General features: G+C 44.3%; 1 protein-coding gene across 1 annotated transcript in view; it reads right to left on the bottom strand.

Annotated features, from left to right (window-relative positions):
- The window catches only part of SLC7A14 (solute carrier family 7 member 14), a 116872-nt gene that overhangs the window by 51332 nt on the left and 46411 nt on the right, over nucleotides 1-19129 (bottom strand). The window contains exon 2 of the mRNA XM_008524441.2: nucleotides 10931-11387. Within this exon, the coding sequence (XP_008522663.2) occupies nucleotides 10931-11234 (304 nt within the window). The 5' untranslated portion in view covers nucleotides 11235-11387. The remainder of the gene's footprint in view (nucleotides 1-10930; nucleotides 11388-19129) is intronic.

A 19129-nucleotide genomic window follows, 5' to 3' on the forward strand; every position in this document is an offset into this window, starting at 1 on the left:
ATGCACAATGCCTGGGGCACAGTATTTGCCTAATAATAATAAAAACAGTAATATAATAATGGCTTACATTTATGGAGTGCTTACTAAGTTGTGTCTTAGAGACTTTACAAACATCAGGAGTAGCTGCTGTCATCGTTAGGATTTTCACATATAGCTGCGCACTTTGACAATATTTTGGAGAGCTGATCTTCCAGAGGCTTGAAGACTGGCCTGCATTTGTCCATCTTTGCATTCCCTCCCTGCCCTCTCACTGTTTCTGCCTCTCCCACCCAAAGTGTGGTGAAAAGCAGTTCTCAGATATGTTTAGGAGGACAGAAGAATGCAAGTTTGTGGAATGAACGAGTGATCCTAGATCACGGAGAACGAACAGTGATGCAAAAGGACCCACCCTCCTGGTGTTCGCCTCTCAAGTCTGGCTTCAATTTGAGGAGAGGAAAATGGTTTGAAAAACAAAACAAGGGAACTCACCAGACTATCTAAATAGACTCTGAATCTTTAGAAATCTTCCTCAGTGTTGAAAATCCAACCCAAGATGAATGCTGGAATGGGGAGACTCTGAGCTTTTTGCAGGTCCTTACAACCAACCAAGGGAGGTGGTTGAGAGCCTTGCCTGTGGGAAAGGAATCTGTGCGACAGAGCTCTGCCCCCTTCACCACCTCCCCAGGCATTCAGTTACCGTGGGCTTACCTGATGATGGATCAGAAGATACTACAGAGCAAATGAGGATGGTAGGACATGTAAATGATGAGCCCTAGTGCTAAACCATAAACTAAGTGCCAAGAAAAGTGCTACTCTGTGTGATATCTCTTTACTGCTTTTTAGACCCTCTCTTCGATCGCAATTTATGGATCCACATCTAATGAGACAGATTGTTTGGCTTCAAAGATCTCAGAGGCAGCTTGCTGAAATGGAAGAGCGTGAGTTTTGGAGTCCTGTAGTCTTAGATTTGAGTCTGGCTCTGCCACTAAATATCTACCTGCCTCTCAGGAAGTTGATTTATGTCTGACCCTCTGGCTCCTCATCTGAGGGCAGAACTAAAGTCATCTCTCCCTCCGCTGAGTTGGTGAGGACAGAAAGGAGGGGCTACATGAAACCACCACATGCAGTGTTATGCACACAAAGATTAGATGAATGCCCCTCGTGGTGTTCTGTGGGGGTCCTCTTTACTCGAGTTCCCTGTTTCTACTTTCACTTTCTGTCACCAGAAGTGTGTTGTAAATTCATCATTCTAATGACATTCTTTAGAAAACATATTCATTTATTATGTGAATTTTCTCAGCTAGCAAGAGCATTGATCCTTCTTATCCTCTCTCATCCACCCGTGCCCAAATCCTCTCCATCTTAAGCTTCCTCCCGGCCTCCACTGTCAGAGCCCCGGGCCTCATAGTCTCTTGCCTGTTCCGTACAATATGTGTGCAACCAGTTTCTCCACATCTATTCTCTCCCTACTGTGTTACTAAAATACAAATCTGGTCGTGTTGCTGAACTTCTCAATTCCTACAGAGGGATATCTAACCTTCCTGGCTTGGCCCCCAAACCCCTCCTCCAAGAACCCACTTTGTTTAGTGAATTATCTTGATGGACCTTATTGGTTGGGGGAATGACAGTCTTTGCAGAATGGCCAGGATGAACTTGTAGGGAGATAGAGAGATGAGTAGACTGCTTTGGATAAGATACGGACAAGAGCTTTACAGCTTGGCAGTGAGCAGGCTAGGGAGTAGAAGGTGAGGTGAAGGAGAAAGGCTGCCCATCAATGGGGCTGGAGGCTGGAGCCAAGAGGCAGAGAGGGTTGGTGGACGTTCTCTAAAGGCAGAGAGAACTGGAGTGTCCTCTATTCAATTGCAAGCTTGTTATCTGTTGGGATGGACTGCATTATATGTCCCAACTCTGGCCCAAACTTTCCATAAAGTCCACTAAACATACAACCTTGCCTTGTTGATAATTGGGGGAGAGAGAGATTGGGGTGGCATCTAGTTGGATGCTGTGGTAAAGAAAAGGGGCAACAGGAAGTGAAGTGCAGAGTAGAGATAGAGACTTCACGGAAGCAGAGACTCAGAGTTGTAAGAACTAGGAGAAAAGCAATCACTAGGTTTATTGAGGGGGAAGCTAGATTTTCCAACTGTACGTTACTGAGAATCAGGACCAATTTTACTTAAACATTTCAGAACAACTTGACCTCAGCAAACTGGAGGGCTTAGGGGTTAGGCGTCAATTACAGATGTGTCAGGGACAGCCAGTTTTTCTCTTCTTTCCCATCGACAGAACCTCTGTAATGCTGGGGTTGACAGTATACCCACAGAAGCCTCAGTTGCTGTGGCTAAGTGTCTAGCTTTTAGCCAATGTAAGTGGAAATTATAGGAAGGGCTTATGAGAAAGCTTCTTAAAAAGGGGACAGAAATGTGGGAAATGACCTGCCTCAACCTTTTGTTTTCCCTGCCTGCTGGAACTCAGATGTACTGACTGGAGCTCCAGCAGCCACCCTGGATCTTGAAGTCACCTTGAGGTTGGAAGCCAAGCATCTGGATGGTACAGCAGAAAGATCCAGGGGCCTGTGTCCTCATGACTGTGGAGCCACAATAGCAGCCTCCTTCCAGATTTCTTTTAAACAAGAGAAAAGTGAATTATCGCTCATTTTTAGTTTCATGTTGTACGCAATTGAACCTAATCCTAATCTGCTAGTAGAGTAGCAGAACAGCAAAGTGATTAAGAGGTGGGCTCTGGAGTCAGACTGCTTTCACTCTATTCCTTGCTCTGTCACCTCTTAAGCAGGAGCCTTTAAGCAAGTTACCAAACTTTCTGGAAGCCTCTGTTTTCTCATCTGTAACATGAGGATAATAACACCACTTATAACATAGGGTTGTTGTGGAGATTAAGTAAAACAATGTGCTAAGCACTTAGAACTCTTTTGGTACACAGTAAGTGTTCAATAAACGGCAGCTGCTGCTACTACTATTACTATTGTTACTACTATTATTGTCATAGTTACTTATCAGTTTTGGTGTTCATCTCCATCAATAAGCAATGGGTTCTTTAGGGTAGAGACAATTTCGTATTTGTTTTGGGTGCTGTGCCAGGACTGGTATATGGTAGGTACCCAATACATCTTTACTGAACCATATCTTTTTAGATTTTTGCCAACTATTTCTTATGAGTAGGTGATAAAAATTACTGGTATTGTGCACCAGACAGGGGACCGTGCATGTATGCTGTTTAATCCTTACCAAAACCACTTGAGATATGGGCTTGAAGAGTTATTATAGTTATTCAGACCTATATGCTGTTTGAGGTTCAATTTTCATAATATTAAAAGAGGATTGGAGGGGCCGGATCTGTGGCCGAGTGGTTAAGTTCTCGTGCTCCGCTGCAGCGGCCCAGGGCTCGGATCCTGGGCGCGGACATGGCACTGCTCGTCAGGCCACGTTGAGGGGGCGTCCCACATCCCACAACTAAAAGGACCTGCAACTAAGATATACAACTATGTACCAGGGGGGACTGGGGGAGATAAAGCAGGAAAAAAAAAAAAGATTGGCAACAGTTGTTAGCCCAGGTGCCAGTCTTTAAATAAAAGAGAATTGGAAATAAACAAGAAAAGAAAGTCAAATCGGCCATCCTTTCCCTACTCAAGTTCATAGGAGTCTCTTGGGGCTTTGAATGACCAGATGTCACTGGCATGGTGGCTTTGATCTGTGTTTCATCCTAGGCCAGCTGAAGTACAGCACTTCTGCACGCCATCCTGCTTCCATCCCTTGGTCTCTTAACACAGCTGTAGGTGGGAACTAGGAAAAAAAATCAATTTCCCCATCTGGTTTATTTAATCTGGCATATACAAAAGAGTTTTTAGGTTTGGCATGGGCTTGGGGTCTGGTTGTGGCCTGCTGAGCTATGAAGAGTAGATGAGACCTTTTGGACAAAAGCTAAAGGTTACACACAAGCTGTTTCCTCTGATAAGTTTCCCTCCACCTGTGATAGCGCTGCAGGCAGCTACGGTGTTGGGGCAGGACTGGTAGGAGGAAGGAGGGAGGGAAGTTGATGTAACTTTGGCTCTTGTCAAATCATGGAGAAAGTAGCGCTCTCTCTGAGTTAGATTTGTCTCCTGTTATAAGCTGGTTTGTGTGGCATGGGGGATGATGCCACAAGGCCAAGAAAATCTCTTAAGAATCTGCTGGACGAAAAATGTCTATTTTAATGAATGTTTCCTCTTCCTGTAAGTTATGGCTGCAGCAAAGGTAGGTTCTGGTCCTATAACAGAGTATTTCTTAACCCTGGCTGCACATTCAAACCCCATGGAGAACTTTAAAAAAACACCAGTTGCTGGGCTCTGCCCCAGTCCAGTTGAATTAGAATGTCTGGGAGTGGAGCCTGGATATCAGTATTTTAAAAAGGAAATAAACAGAAATTAAAAGATGAGCCAAAAACTGGGAGAAAATATTTGCAAAAACACATATCTAATAAAAGACTTGTATCCAGAATACATAAAGAACCCTTAAAAGTTAATAGTAAGAAAAAGAGAAATCCAGTTAATAAGTGGGCAAGACATTTGAACAGACCCTTCACAAAAGAAGATTTAAGGATGGCAAATAAACATAAAAAAAGATGTTCAAGGTATTAGTAATTTGTGAGTTCTAATTAAAATCACATTGAAATATAACTATACACCTTTTAAAATGACAAACAAATAAACAGAACAATCACAACCACAAGAAACAACATCTGACAATTCTGACATCGGCAAGGAACAGAGCAACTGGAACTTTCACGTGTAGCTGGTGAGAATGAAAAATAGTACAGCCACTTTGAAAAACCTGTGGCAGTTTATTATAAAATTAAACATACCTTTACTATACAGACCAGCAATTCCACTCCTAGGTATTTACTCAAGAGAAATAACAACTTGTGAGCACATGAAAACCTATGCACAAATATTTACAATGGCTTTATTCATAATGGTCCCAGACTGGAAACAATTCAATTGTCCTTCAACTAGTAAATGGATAAACACAGTGTGGTATACCCATACAATGGGACACTCCTGAGCTATAAAACCGAACGACCCACTGACACACATGACATGAATGGATCTTAAATGCATCATACTAAGTGAAAGAAACCAAACTCAAAATGTTACTGAGTGATTCTGTTTATATGACATGCTGTAAAAGGCAAAAGCATAGGGATGGAAAAAATAGGTCAGTAGTTGCCAGGGCTTGTGGGTGGCAGGAGAGGAAAGTTACAAAGAGGTAACATGAAGGAATTATAAGGGTCGATGGAACCCTCCTCTATCTTGATTGTGGGGGAGGTCACACAATTGTGTGTGCCAGTCAAAACTCATAGAATCGTATATTTAAAAGAGTAAATTTTACCATATGTAATTATAACTCAATAAAGCTGATCCCCCGCAATACATTATTCAGAATAAAAATTTCTTCAAATGATTTAAATTCATAGTCAGGGTTGGAAGATAATTTTGGCATAAGAAATTTGAATCTAGGTTCTGTTATTTAAACTTCAGTTTCCCAATACGTGAAATTGGAGATAATAAAACCTACCTTGAAGAGATACTATGAGTTTTAAATGTGATAATGTGTGGCAAGCACCTAATATAGGATTTGACACAAAATAATAGTAACCACCTATTTAATGCTATGTGCCAGGCATTGTACCAGGCACTTTATAGCCATCTCATTTAGTCTTCACAACTCTATGAAGTAGATATTATTATAACCATTTTCAAAGTGGAGAAACTGAGGCTCAGCGACATTGTGGAATTTGCTTGAGGTCTCACAGCTAGTCAGTGGGTGAGCCAGGTTTCAAGAATAAACTGAACATTACTGATTACTGTACCACTTCTGGAATGTTAGTTTCAAATATCCCACTCTTTGACTTCACTGGTATCCTCCTAGCTCACTTTCTTAATATTTTCGTTTCAATGATTTCCTGAACTCATTGAGATCACCAATCTCCATCTGTCCTGCCACCTCTCATGAAGCATCACTACCTTCATTTCTCACTTCCCTCCTCATCCAACCTAGATTGTGTGGTCCAGCTCTGTTTCCTCTTCCTTGGAAAATACCCCTAACCTCATTGCTTTTTTCTCTCTCTGTTTGGAAAAAGCTAAACCTAGTTCATCCCAAATTTTCCTTTGCTCCACTCTTGCAACCAAGCTGTGATGATTGCTGGAGATTAGTGCAGACTGTGGAGACTGGATTGACCTTCAAATTTATGACTGCAAATCTTAAATAAGCAGTCAATGTTGCCCAGTTTTATATGGCATCTATCAGCAAAGGTGTTAGCTGTGTTTATCCTATTCTAGCAATATAAAGGTGGACACATGACCTAAGAAAAGCCAACCAGAGTCTTTCCATGATATTTGATATGTGAATATCAGGTGAGGGTTTCTTGCTGTAAAGATGAAGAAATAACTTTCCTAAAGAAGAAGCCAATATACGAGGGAAGGAGGACAAAGAGTTGGAGAGAGAAAGTGTGAACAACATCGAGCTCTGGATCCAGCCATTGAGCCAATACATTCCTGATTGGTGGTGTTGGGTTATTGTGGCTTTAAATAGAAAGATTCCTGACTAATAGGGACTTCAGGGCAGGGGGAGTGAAGATAAAGACAGGGGATTGATTTGAGAACTATTTAGGAGGCAAAACTGATAAGACTTGTAATTGAATGTGAGAGGTGAGGCAGAAAAGATAACACTGAGTTTCTGCCTAGAATGGATGAAAGAGAGAGCAAGAATATAGAAAGAGGAACCAGGTTTGGAGGAAGACGATTAATTTGGAGTATGTTGAATTGAGGTATGTCTGGAACAGATGGAGATGTTTGGTAGGCAATGTGAAGCTTGGAGGAGATGTATGTGGCTGAGACATGATTATGGATATTGATATAAGCATAGTGATGTTGATGGCAGTTGAAACCGTGAAAGGATAGAATCAGCTTGGAGAGAGTGTAAAGTGGGAAACACCAACATTTATGGACCAAGTGGAGGAAAGGAAGCCCTGAAGACAGAGAAGCAAGGATCAGAGAGGTATGAAGAGAACAAGGACAATGTTGTCACATAGCAGTCAAGAGAATATAGAATGTCTCAAGAGAGATAGCATGACTTTGTCAAATGCAGCAGAGAGTTCCAGTAAGATAAGTACTGAAAAATATCTATAAGACTTGGCAAAAAGGGTGCCGTTGGTGACCTCATTAAGGTCAGTTTCATCACATAGTGGGGGAGATGCTAGAAAGCAGTGAGTTGAGAAATGACTTGGAGGTTAAGAGCCATCAATGAGCATTCTTGAGGAGTTTGAATAGGAAGAAGAAGAAAGAGATTGGAAGTTGCTAGAAGAGGATGAGGGCCTAGGAAGAATTACATCTTAGGATGGGAGAGACTTGACTAGAGGAAGAAGCTAATTGAGGAGAGGCTGAAGACACAGTTGGAGAGGAGGATTATTGAGAGTGGAAGGGGATAGGGTTAAGGGGTCAAGGGATCCCACTGACTTGAAAGCAAGGACACCTTACTCTCTGAAACTGGAGGAAAGGAAGCAAGTGTGGGTGAGGGTAGAGATACATGTTTGGTGGTAGAATATTTAAAGAGCTTGTGGCAGATATCTTCAAGGAATCAAGGTTCTGCTCTAAGTGGAGAGATGTGCATTGAGTGGGGCTTGAAGAGAGCAGTGAAAGTGTAGAAAAATCATTGAGAAGATTTGACAAAGGGTGAGTGAAAGGCTCGTGGGCCCAGCTGAGGGAGGCTGGAGCCCATAACTCTGTGGTGTGCTCCTCTGTGGGACTGTATGACCTTTCCCAAGAGCTCTTGTTCACTCAGGTGAAGGCTTGGGAAGGAAGAGATTCTGGGATGGATTTTTCTGGGTAGTTTCAGAGCCTGGATGGTGCACAAGGGAGTCAAGAGTGTTGGGGGAATTCTTGATAAGGTTTGGCAGCAAGTATAGTGGGAGTGAGGGAATGAGCCATGGTTCGAATGTAGGGTTTAAGTTTAAGGTTCTTGAGGCAAAGCAGTTCCAGGTAATGACAACACTAGAGTGTGGCCATGAGAATGGTGGCTGTTGTGGCACTGGTGGAGGTGAGGGCCATGGGCATAACAATGTCCAGTCATGGCCGGGCTAGGGTGGAGGATGGTTTTATCCACCTGGATGGGATTATGCCTGGGATGGTGGCAGAAGCTGGGCTGCAGAGGAAGACTGCGAGGGAGTGACTGGGAGACGAGGAGATCGTAGTGGGTAAGCATCGCGGGCTAGGGGGCATGAGCCTCAGGAAGGTGAATTTTAATGGATGCTTGCCACTGACAGGCGCTGTGCCAAGAGTTTGCACTTATTTTCACATTTCTTCTTCTAACAACACCTCAGTTAAGCACCATTATTATCCCCATTTTGCTGATGAGGGAAACAAAACTTTGAGAACTTTGAGAGGCTCAGGGACTTTCTGAAGCTCAGACAGTTGGGTGGAGATGGAGCTTTGACGTGACGGTGGAAGAACAGGAGTCTGAAGGGGCAGTGGGGAGGCCGACTCTCCTGACCTTGTAAGTGGGTGAGGAGTGTAGGGGTGGCAGCCTCCCCATATTGAGTATCAGGGCAATGGTGTCCTCAGTGTTGAGTTAGGTTTTAGTTAAGTCCAGAAGGAGAAAAGGAGCACGTATTTAAAAGTCTGAGGATAGAGGGGAGTTTGATTATTGTGATATGGAGAGGAAATACGGGGATAGTATGGGAGCAGAAAGAAGACAGTGGAGAGAGACTTTCCTTAGTTTGGTGACAAAGGATCACAGAGTGAGAGGCCAGGGTGAAGAAACCTGCTATAAATATCCTAACTTTGGGACAAGTTATTTGGTCCTGGCTCTGGCTAGGAGCTCCGGGAGATTCTGGCTGGCCTCGGTGGGGAGATGAGTCAGTCACAAACTGCAGAGAAGTGTTATGGATGCAGCCATATGGGGATAGTAGGGTCCCTGATTAGGGGAGAGGCAGGGTTGTCTTTTAGTGCCTAGTGCAGTGTGAAGGCACCAGTTACTGGGCAGAACCAGGGCCTTCAGTGGAGCTAAGAACAGACTCTCTGAAAACAAACTCTGGTTTGTAGCATTTGCCAATGTCTGTGGTGCAAATACTCCCACCATAGCCGGTTTCAAGTTTACAGCCTGACCTCACTTGAATGCAAAGTTGGCAAGAGGTGTGTAGAATCTGGGCTCTCGGCAGCTGGTGCAGGAGGGCTCCAGCACAATGCTGGCTGGGCCAGTCTTAGGCCCTCCATCTGAGCAGCAGAAAAGTCTAGGTTGTGTAGCACCGAAAACACTGCGGCAGGGGGCAGGCTTTCAGAATGCGGCTGGGCCTTGTTCTGGTTCCTAAATGTAACAAAGCACTGAGAAGGATGAGAAGTGGGTGATCCATTTGGGGGAATCCTCATGGATTGGGGCCCTAGGCTATGATAGGGCGGGATCTAGAGGAGACTGTGCAGTCTGCAGTAACTGGGCAGGACTCTAAGCCCTGCCCTCTGCCCTCTCTGGGACTCCCTGGATGTATGTCTGCCTTTTGTCCCACCATGCTATTCTATTCTATGTAAACACTTTCAGATCTATGCATTTATGGTGAGCAAGAGTCTGGCAGCTTCTCCCAAATAATTTCTTTGCCAAATAAGCTGGGAAATGATTGCAGTCAGGTTAATAAAATTTCAAGCATCCATGGAATTCATCCATGTGAATTATTAGTTTTCATCTATAAGGAAAAAAATCCTCTATTCTGCATGAACCTTAATTATTAGGATATTCATGCATATTAGAGAATGATTTCAGGAAAAGGAGATGGTGAAACTAATAGGGAAGTAAGCCATGACAGGGGATAAATAAAATAAGTCTGAAATATTTTCCTCACCAAATTAAAAAGATGTCAAATATAAGCCAGTGCACTTTCTGGGTGCATGTTCCTAGTCTGTGCATCCTAGCTGGGTGAAGACGACAGTCTGGATGTACGATATTAATGTAGAACTTTTCTCGTGATGGTATGCGTTAGTACACAGAACTCCTGATATATCACAGAGCTCTCGATACGTGAGTGTTCCTACCTCTCCTGACAAATTTGAAGAGACCACAGCATTCACTGCCAGTTCACGAGTTGATCCACATCATGTGCCACCCCCAAACCCAGCAACTCCTCACACTTTTGTAGTATAACCACCAAGAAGCAGGAGGTTTCTTTATCCTTCTTTTTCAAGTTGTCCATTGACCTAGTCCTGGCATTCTGGGAAGATATCATGGATCACGACTCAAGAGAAGAGGGAAGAGGAAAAGGAAATAGGAGAGTGATTTCACAAATTATCAACATGTAATACCTCGTTAAAAAAAAAAACCAAGGAGTTTTATGGTTTCTTTCTCAAAGGGAGAGAAGGGGCGAGTTGAGCTACCTCCGTAGAATACCCGTCTGTCGAAGTGCTTATGGTGATGGTGTTTCGTGATTCTCACAGTGGCTTTATATTTCCTAGCTTGGATTCCCCCTGTTTGGGGGCCACTTTGAGGCTCATCAAATCCCAATCATATCAGATTTAGTAACCTGTCATTTTGCTATTCTGCCAACCTTTATTTATTTATAAATAATATCCTAGTTACATCCACCCTCCCAAAGGGATTGACTTATTGCCAATGAAAGAGGGAGTTATAACAAAAATAGAGCCATTAGGACATGACAGGGAATGAGAAATTGGCAGATGGCTGGGCATCAGAATAATTATTTATGTTGAAAAACCAAAGAAAAGGGAAGCTACCACAATTGAGCCAAAACCTATCCTTGAACTCCCTGGCAGTCAAGACAAAAAAGGAGCATGGTGTCCACCTCTCTACTACACTCACCACTAAAATCTCACCACTAAATACTCTAGCAGAGTAGGGTGAACGGTAGCAGGCCGGCAAACACACTTTCCGTGGGCCTTCCTCTGCACCAAGACACTTACCTGATAATATGGATGCAACGGCTGCAATGATGAAGGACACAATGACGCCAGGTCCTGCCATTTCCTTGGCCACCAGGCCAGAGACCACATACATCCCGGTGCCCACGCAACTGCCAACGCCAAGTGAGATGAGGTCGACGGTGGTGAGCACCTGGGCTAACTTGGTGCCATGTGGTGTGGTGGCCCCAGTTCCCTCCAGCATGGATTCCACTGGTTTGGTACGCAGGATCCTGGAGTGCATGGCGTACCAGGCAGCCCCCCACTGCACCCGCCGGGGGTCCAGGGAGGCGAGGAAGCCACTCATCCTGAGTGATAGGGGTGGTGGTGAAGGTCAACTGATAGAAGACGGCTATGGAAGCCTTAGTGGATGCTTCTGGAACTCATCTGGTGAACAGAGATCTCCCTTTTAGCAAAGGTCCAAAGGGACCCAAAGCAGCCTTCTCCTGGGCATGAACGTCTGTAGGAAAAACACAAGCAAGGAGAAGATGAAACCAAGTGGAAAGCAAACCATCATTTGGAGGCATGGTTGGAGGTCCTTGAACTAGTTTATCCTGTGTACTCATATGGGGGAGAGTTGCATTTCCCACTTTGTGTCCCCTCTAGTCTTAAATGACAACCTGCAGTTTGCACTATGTTGCATAGTCATTCCGAAGAGGATGGTCTGAGTCAGGGCTCTGCCACACTGCTCTGGGAACTTGAGTAAGTTACCTCACTTCTCTGTGCTTCAGTTTCAACTGTATAACAGGAATAATAAAGCCTCCTGCCTAGTGTTGATGAGAAGATTCAATTAATGTATGTCTAAAAAGAGCTTAAGACAACGTCTGGCACACAGAAAATGCTCATCTGTCCAAACTCTAAGTACTTCTCAGCTGGATCTGCCAAGACTTGGTCTGTGATTCTTGGGCATATTCTTTGGGGACACAGTAACCTCATTTTTTACATAAGGATATAAAATTAGATCTATGACTCTCAAGAGGGACAGTGCCACCCCATGGGGTTCTTTTAGAACTTTGCTCTCAATGAAATGTAAAATGTTTTGAGCATTTTTCGCTCTCCAAGATTGGAGAAGGAAGAGTGCTCCTGGTATTTGGTGGGTGGGCCCCAGAGATGCTAAATCTATGGGATGGTGCCATGCAATTTTCAAATGTCTCATCAGACATTCTTGTAGATGAAAATTCTGGTTATGATGATCTGAACCTAAAACCTAACTCTACTTGACATAAAAACTCATGGGGTATTTTTAGATGGTTTTAATATATGAATACATTGAATTTTCGAGGAATGCAATTATAGAATAAATTGAAGGGGAAGATTGTAACTTCTTTAGTTTGGAACTTAAGAGGAGTTCTTCACCATTTCAGAAAACCAAGGTCCCCATGGCAATGCCACCCACGGTACTGCATCTCCAACCAGCGCACCTGCAACAGCCTGCCATTTGGAACAGGCCCATTTGCAGTGATTCTGCATATAGCACAAGCATCTGACAACTTCATCTGGACGTGCCTGAATGTTTACATACTGAAATATGTTATATACAGGTAGGTTATCCATGAATTTCGCTTCAGAATATTAAAGGGGGGGGGTGTGACAAAACACATTACAAAAAAGAGGTGTTGGATCAGATAGAGTTGAGAACTATTGTATTAGATGATTTCTAAAGTTTTGTTAAGTTAGAAAATGCAAAGATTATATGAAACTGCTTTCTTTGGAAGCCAGAAGCTTTACAAAATTCTATAAAGAATGTTTAAAGTACAGCTGAACATTGATTTCATGTACTGTGCTGATAAGCCTAGGACATTTACATTTATATAAGTACCAGCCTGTGTAATTTACCAGTATTATTAATTAATACAACTTAACACTTAATGTAACATTTGTATGCTTCTAAAGCCTTTGCAAACACTATCTAATTAGAAGAATCAGGTGAAATGTGGCAGTTTGGTTCACAGGGGTTGGTGACAGCCCTACTGGTTTAATTTCCTTCTAGATTTGACAGTGTTTATTCATACTGTGTTTTAATTCTTGACAACACCTTAAATATCACTGCTGTGTACACCAGAATCATTTAAAAGCCTAGACTGTCAGCATTCTTTTTTCTTTAAAGATTTCTAGATTTGTGAGAAAATGCGTCACATGTATACCAGGAAGGCTGTAAGAACATTGCTTTGCTTGAACTTTTGAGCTCTTGTGGGGAAACTGATGTATATCCCTATTTAATTTCAACTCAGTCACCAGGTATTGAGCATCTGTTGTGTGCCAGGCACAGTGTTAGGTCTGGGGGTGCAAAGACGTGGTCCCTGCCCTCATGGAGCTTCCAGTCTAGAATGAGAGATGATGGACACTAACATCACAATGCAAGAGAGAAGGATTTTTTTCTGAAAAGCTTGTCTTTCATTCTTTTTCTTTTTTTTTTTTCCTGCTTTTTTCTTCCCAAATCCCCCCAGTATATAGTTGTATATTTTAGCTGTGGGTCCTTCTAGTTGTGGCATGTGGGATGCCGCCTCACCGTAGTCTGATGAGTGGTGCCATGTCTGTGCCTAGGACCAGAACCTGGTGAAACCCTGGGCTGCCGAAGTGGAGCGTGCAAACTTAACCTCTCGGCCATGGGGCAGACCCCATATTATTTTTCTTATTAAAAAACCATAGCATGTCTATTGCATAAAAATCAGACAATGTAACAATGACACTCAGTGAGAAAAGACAAGACAACACAATACACAGATGGATAAATAAAACTAGCTTGTTCCAGAGAGGTATAAGGGCTGTGTTATGGGTTGAGTCATGTCCCCCCCAAATCTGTATGTTGAAGTCCTAACCCCTAGTACGCCAGAACGTGACCTTACTTGGACACAGAGTCATTACAGACGTGATTAGTTAAGAGGTGGTCATACTGAAGTAGGATGGACACCTAACCCAATATGACTGGTGTCCTTATAGAAAGAGGAAATTTGGACACAGAGCCACACACAGGGAGAATAAAATGTAAAGACGAAGGCAGAGATCAGGTGATGCATCTACAAGCCAAGGAACACCAAGGATTGCCAGCAAACCACCAGAAGCCAAGAGAGAGGCAGGAACAGATCCTCCCTTGCAGCACTCAGAAGGAACCAACCCTGCCAACACCTTGATCTAGGACTTCCAGCCTCCAGAACTGTGAGACAGTCGGTGTCTGCTGTTTCAGCCACTCAGTTTGCCGTGCTCTGTTACAGCAGCTCTAGCAAATGAATACAGGCCATAAAGGAAATCAGACAGAGTGATGAAGGGGCGAGAGGGTCTCCGTGGTCACGGCTTTGGCTCCTGAGGGACAAGAAGGGGTCAGTGAAGAGCATTACTGCAGAGCGGGTCCAGAGGGGAGAAGAGGGGAGGCCTGTTCCGGGAACCGAGTGAGACTGGGACAGAGAGAGGAGGAGTCGTGTTCGAGCTTTCTGCCTATTGACTAATTTAATCCTTGTAACAAATCTACCTTTACAGATGAGGCAGTGGGGGCCAGGAGAAGTCCAGTAACTTCTCCGAAGAGAGGGAGCCCATAGGGGCAGAGCCAGCACTTGGCCCTGGTGTGGCTGTTTGCAGAGCTCATGTCCTTGCTCTCTGCTCTCCTGCCTGAGGTGCCCAGGGTCAGAGTGCTGGGGGTCTTGCAACCCAAGACGAGGGGCTCGAGTTCACTCTGAGTGCAGTGGAAAGTGATTGGGGGGTTTTATTCAGGTGAGTAACATGATATGGTTTTCGTTTTTAGTAGCTCATTGTAGCGTCTGTGTGCTTTACTGAATCATGCCCAATGATAAATTAGTCCCAGGATGGATGTGAAAAGCGAGTGAAGTGTGGACCTGCTGCTGAGGGAGGCAGTGGCTCTCCGTCTTGGCTGCACAGTGGAATCACCCAGGAATCTTTCAGAAACACCGGTGACTAGCCCGCATCTCAGAAATCCCAACTTAATTGGTCTGAGGGGTGGCCTCGATACAGGGATTCTTGAAAGCTCCCCAGGCGATTCCAGCAAGGCAGAGTTGGGGTCTGCTGCTCTTTGCCCCCAGCAATGACTAAGTGCCGGTGTGGAAACATGATATTGCCTGTGATGGTTAATTTTGTGTGTCACTCTGACTGGGCGAAGGGACGCCAGATTGCTGGTAAAATATTATTTCTGGGTGTTTCTGTGAGGGTGTCTCTGAAAGAGATTAGCATTTGAATTGGTAGCTTGAGTAAAGGAGATAGATCTCCTCAGTATGGGTGGGCATCATCTGATCTGTTGGGGGCCTGAATAGAACAGAAAGACAGAGGAAGGGTGAATTCACTCATGCCGCTTGAGCTGAGACATCCATCTTCTCCTGTCCTTGGACAATGGTGTTCCTGGTTCTTGAGCTTTCGAACTTAGACGGGGACTTACACTATCGGCTCCTCAGGATTCTCAGGTCCTCCAACCCAGATGGAATGACACACCAGCTTTCCTTCTCCAGCTTGCAGACAGCTGATTGTGGGACTGCTTGGCCTCCATACCATGGGAGCCAATTCCTGTAATAAATCCCCTTGTCTATATCTGTATACATCCTGTTGGTTCTGTTTCTCTTGAGAACCCTCACTAACACATTGCCACTCTCCACACAGGACCAAGGTCTGACGGATACTTCCTGTTTCTCTCCCAGTCGGGCTTCTCGGCAGCTCTATAGTGCAGGCGGTATTATGGATGCTGTGGTGTCTGGAGCCACCCTCTGGGATACTCATCCTGATCAGCCCTCCATCAGAAACTATCACAAGGACACTGAGAAATTAACCAGGCTGGTTAGGGAGGTGACAGCTTCTACCTGATAGATAATTAGAAACATGGTGAGAACATAGAGAATCAACTAGAAAAAAGGTTGAGGGTGCGAGAGTTCCTTCCTGGCTCTCTTCCCTCCACGTCATTCCTCTGAGTGCTTGCTTTATTGATGCAAACAGGGGCTTGGGGGCCTCTCCTTTCTTGGTTGGAAATTTACTGGAGAGAACAAAATGTACAAAAGAAAACATGCTTCTAGTGACTATTGACAATATCCATATTCATTACCCCAGATTATGTTAATCAAAGATAGTTTTGGAAGCTCATTGCTGTTGTCTTTCCAAGATGAGCAATAAATGTGTGTTGTGCTTTCTTTCTCACTTTAATTCAAGCTTCTCAAAATACTTCACAGCTATAACTAAGGAAGGCTTACCGGCCGCTGAGAGAAGAGAGTCATCATTGCGGTGTTTGCCGGCGTGCCTGAGGGTTCACTGGGCTCCAAGTATAATGACAGTAAAAGCAGGTTTGTGTAAGGATGAAAATAATTATGGCTTAGAAGTTCACTGAATAGGTAGGATTATCGAATTAGGATGGAGTCTACTTTTGGAGGTGAGGAGAGGAAGGAAACGGAGGCTGACAAAACAGCAAACAGCCAAAAACCATTCCTGCCTGATTTTGTAAATATACAAAGGGATTACAAGAATCCCTGCATGACATTCCCCATGAGTCGTTGTCCAGCCTTTGCTGGAACATCTGGTGCAGCAGGGAGCATTGGCTGATAACCAGAAGCAGTCCCTTCCCCTGGTTGGACATTTATGATTGCTATAAAATTCTTCTAATCAGGTTCCCCTGGAAAATGAGGCTACAGTTAGAGTAAAAGGTGCCTGGATTGATGAGCGCCTCCTGGTGGCTGCAGAATCTGAAGGAGCCTTCTGAGGCCCCGCCCCAACTCCTGTATTCTGGGGTCTTACGCTAACTCTCTTCCCCACCAGGCTCGCTGCTTTTCCTCCTCTGAGCTGAGCTCCTGGCTCCTGGTTAAGGACATAACTCAGGAGTCAGGTTCCCTGGGTTCAAATTCTGGCCCTGCCCTTACTGGCTAAGTGACCTTGGGCAAAGCCTCTCTGTGCTTTGGTTTTGCATCTATAAAATGGGATAACAGTGGTACCTAGCTCACAGGGTTGTGATGAGAAGTGAGGAAGTTAATCCGTGTGAAGCTTTGGCACTGTGCCTGGCATAGTGTGAGTGCTGTGGGAGCAACAGGTGGTGTCACCTGCTTGGGCCACTGCCCGGGTCTTTTTGTCCCCTACTGCTGCCACAATTTCCAACCACCTCCGCCTCCCCAGGCAGCTCTCAGAGGGCCCCTGGCCTCTGCCCAGTCCGAATTCAGGGCTCTTCTCTGCTGAAGCTCCACTGGGTTTCTTCCCACTGCAGCGTGTACGCCCTGGTACTTTTACTCAAAGGGGTTCGTGCTGACCTTTCTCATGCTTGTAGAGCATGGCTTTTTCCTCCCATGTTTCGTTGTCTAAAGGGGCTCCTCAGCAGATTTGCTTGGCCCTTTGGGTATTATACTGCCTCTCATTCTCTTATACCCTTGACTTTTCTCCCCAAGATGTACACACACTGTTGGGTGGCTAGGTCACAGTGGGTTCACCTAGAGTCACCACCCTATCCCTTAAAACACGACCCCCTTATGACCTTGTGCCCATGGCTTACTGTGGCTCACTCTGTCAGTCTCCAGTGGTGGATTCTCTGCCAAGCTCCTTGCTTCTCTTGCTCTTCTATTCCTTCCAAGCTTGCCAGATATGGCTATGTGTTTGTATGCCGATCGTGGATGTGGTGCATATCAGTCACTGTGACTTTACACTGGGTGGCCAGACATGGTTCACGTGAGTATGAATCTGAGGGCTGCCCAATCCTCACAGAACACTCTGGTACATTGAATGGAGAGTTGCGTCCTGGTAACTTTCTCCTGCTGTCCCCAGTTTTGCTCTTTAATTTAGGGCTAATCTGTTTACGGGAAAAGGCTTCAAGTTTTTGAAGGCAACTAATATATCTCTTGGAGTCTTATCTTCTCCAGACTAAACATCTTCAGTTTCTTCAGTGATCAGCAGTGTCTCTCATGTTACAGCTTCTAGATCAATCACATTCTGATTTGTACTTCTTGGGCAGGCTGCAGTTTATCATGGTTGACATTTTTGGACCATGACATAGTGGTGAGGGAGATGTTTTTGATCACTGGCCCGTGTGTGTGTGTGTGTGTGTGTGTGTGTGTGTGTGTGTGTCTGTGCCTCCTAAGTCATACAATGCTGGGGCCTGACAAAGTCACTCAGTTGTACAACTGGCTTTACAAACAGGGTTCCTGAGTTTCAGATAACTGATCTTCTATTATGTCTTTGCTAAGTGTTTGATTGATCAAACCCTCTTCAAGTATTTTTCATCACCTACCATATTACTTAACAATGTGCTGGCCCATTTATATTGTATGTGGAATCTCAGACGTGCTGGCTTTGTTTTTCTTGGAATGTCTTCAAAGAGGAATTGGAATCTATGACAACTGAGTAGCTATGCAAAAGAGGTTGTACCAATTCAGCTTCCGTTTCAAAGCTTGCCGTTTCTAAAAAGTTGTTGAGTGCATTAATCAGTGTTTGTTGCAGTAATAGCCAATCCCGAATTTCAATATGTTACGACAATGACATTTATCTCTTGCTGTGACTCTACTCCGGACCGCAGGTTGGCTTCAGGTTTTTTTCCTTTATCTGGACTGTGAGTCTCCACGTGTCTTCTCATTCTGGGATTGAGGCTAAAGGAGCAGTCCTTGCCTGACACATGCTGTTCGCTCGTGGCACAGGCCAGGAACAAGGGACTGGTGGAAACGCGCAATGCCTCTTCTGCTTCTGGTTGGAACTGGCATTCCACGGACTTTCCATTGGCTAAGGTAAGTCGAACGACCAAGCCCAAGGTTAATGGGTGGGGGGGCAGTGCGGCAGTGCCAGGGGGCTGGGGGATGAATACTCCTTCCACAAAAGACAGGTGAGTCACATGCAAAGGGTGAGGTTGTATACTTTGCCTATAAAGGTGGATGGGAATAGTTGTGATGATATTATAACATCTCACTGAATCCCTACTGTGTACTAGGCAAAGCAATTATATTTTTTTTGAGGCTGTTTTTTCTGGAATGGGCAGAAGTCTGCGCATCTGAGGTATAAACTTAATGAGACCCTGTTGTGTTCATTCCTGTACTTCCACAGTTAATTCTGTAAAGGCGTAATTATTGATTCCTTTAATGACCAGTATAAACCCAAAATTCATCTGCTTCCGACACCAAGCAGAACAAAACAATGAGAAGTCATTTTTAACTTTACTTGTTTGAAATAAACAAGAAAGTTTTCTCAAAACCTTGTGAGGATAATTAATCTTTACCTGATCTGGGACAATATTTCTGCTTTAAAAAAAGT

The sequence above is a fragment of the Equus przewalskii genome, chromosome 18 (assembly GCF_037783145.1).
Source record: "Equus przewalskii isolate Varuska chromosome 18, EquPr2, whole genome shotgun sequence".
NCBI lineage: Eukaryota > Metazoa > Chordata > Mammalia > Perissodactyla > Equidae > Equus > Equus przewalskii.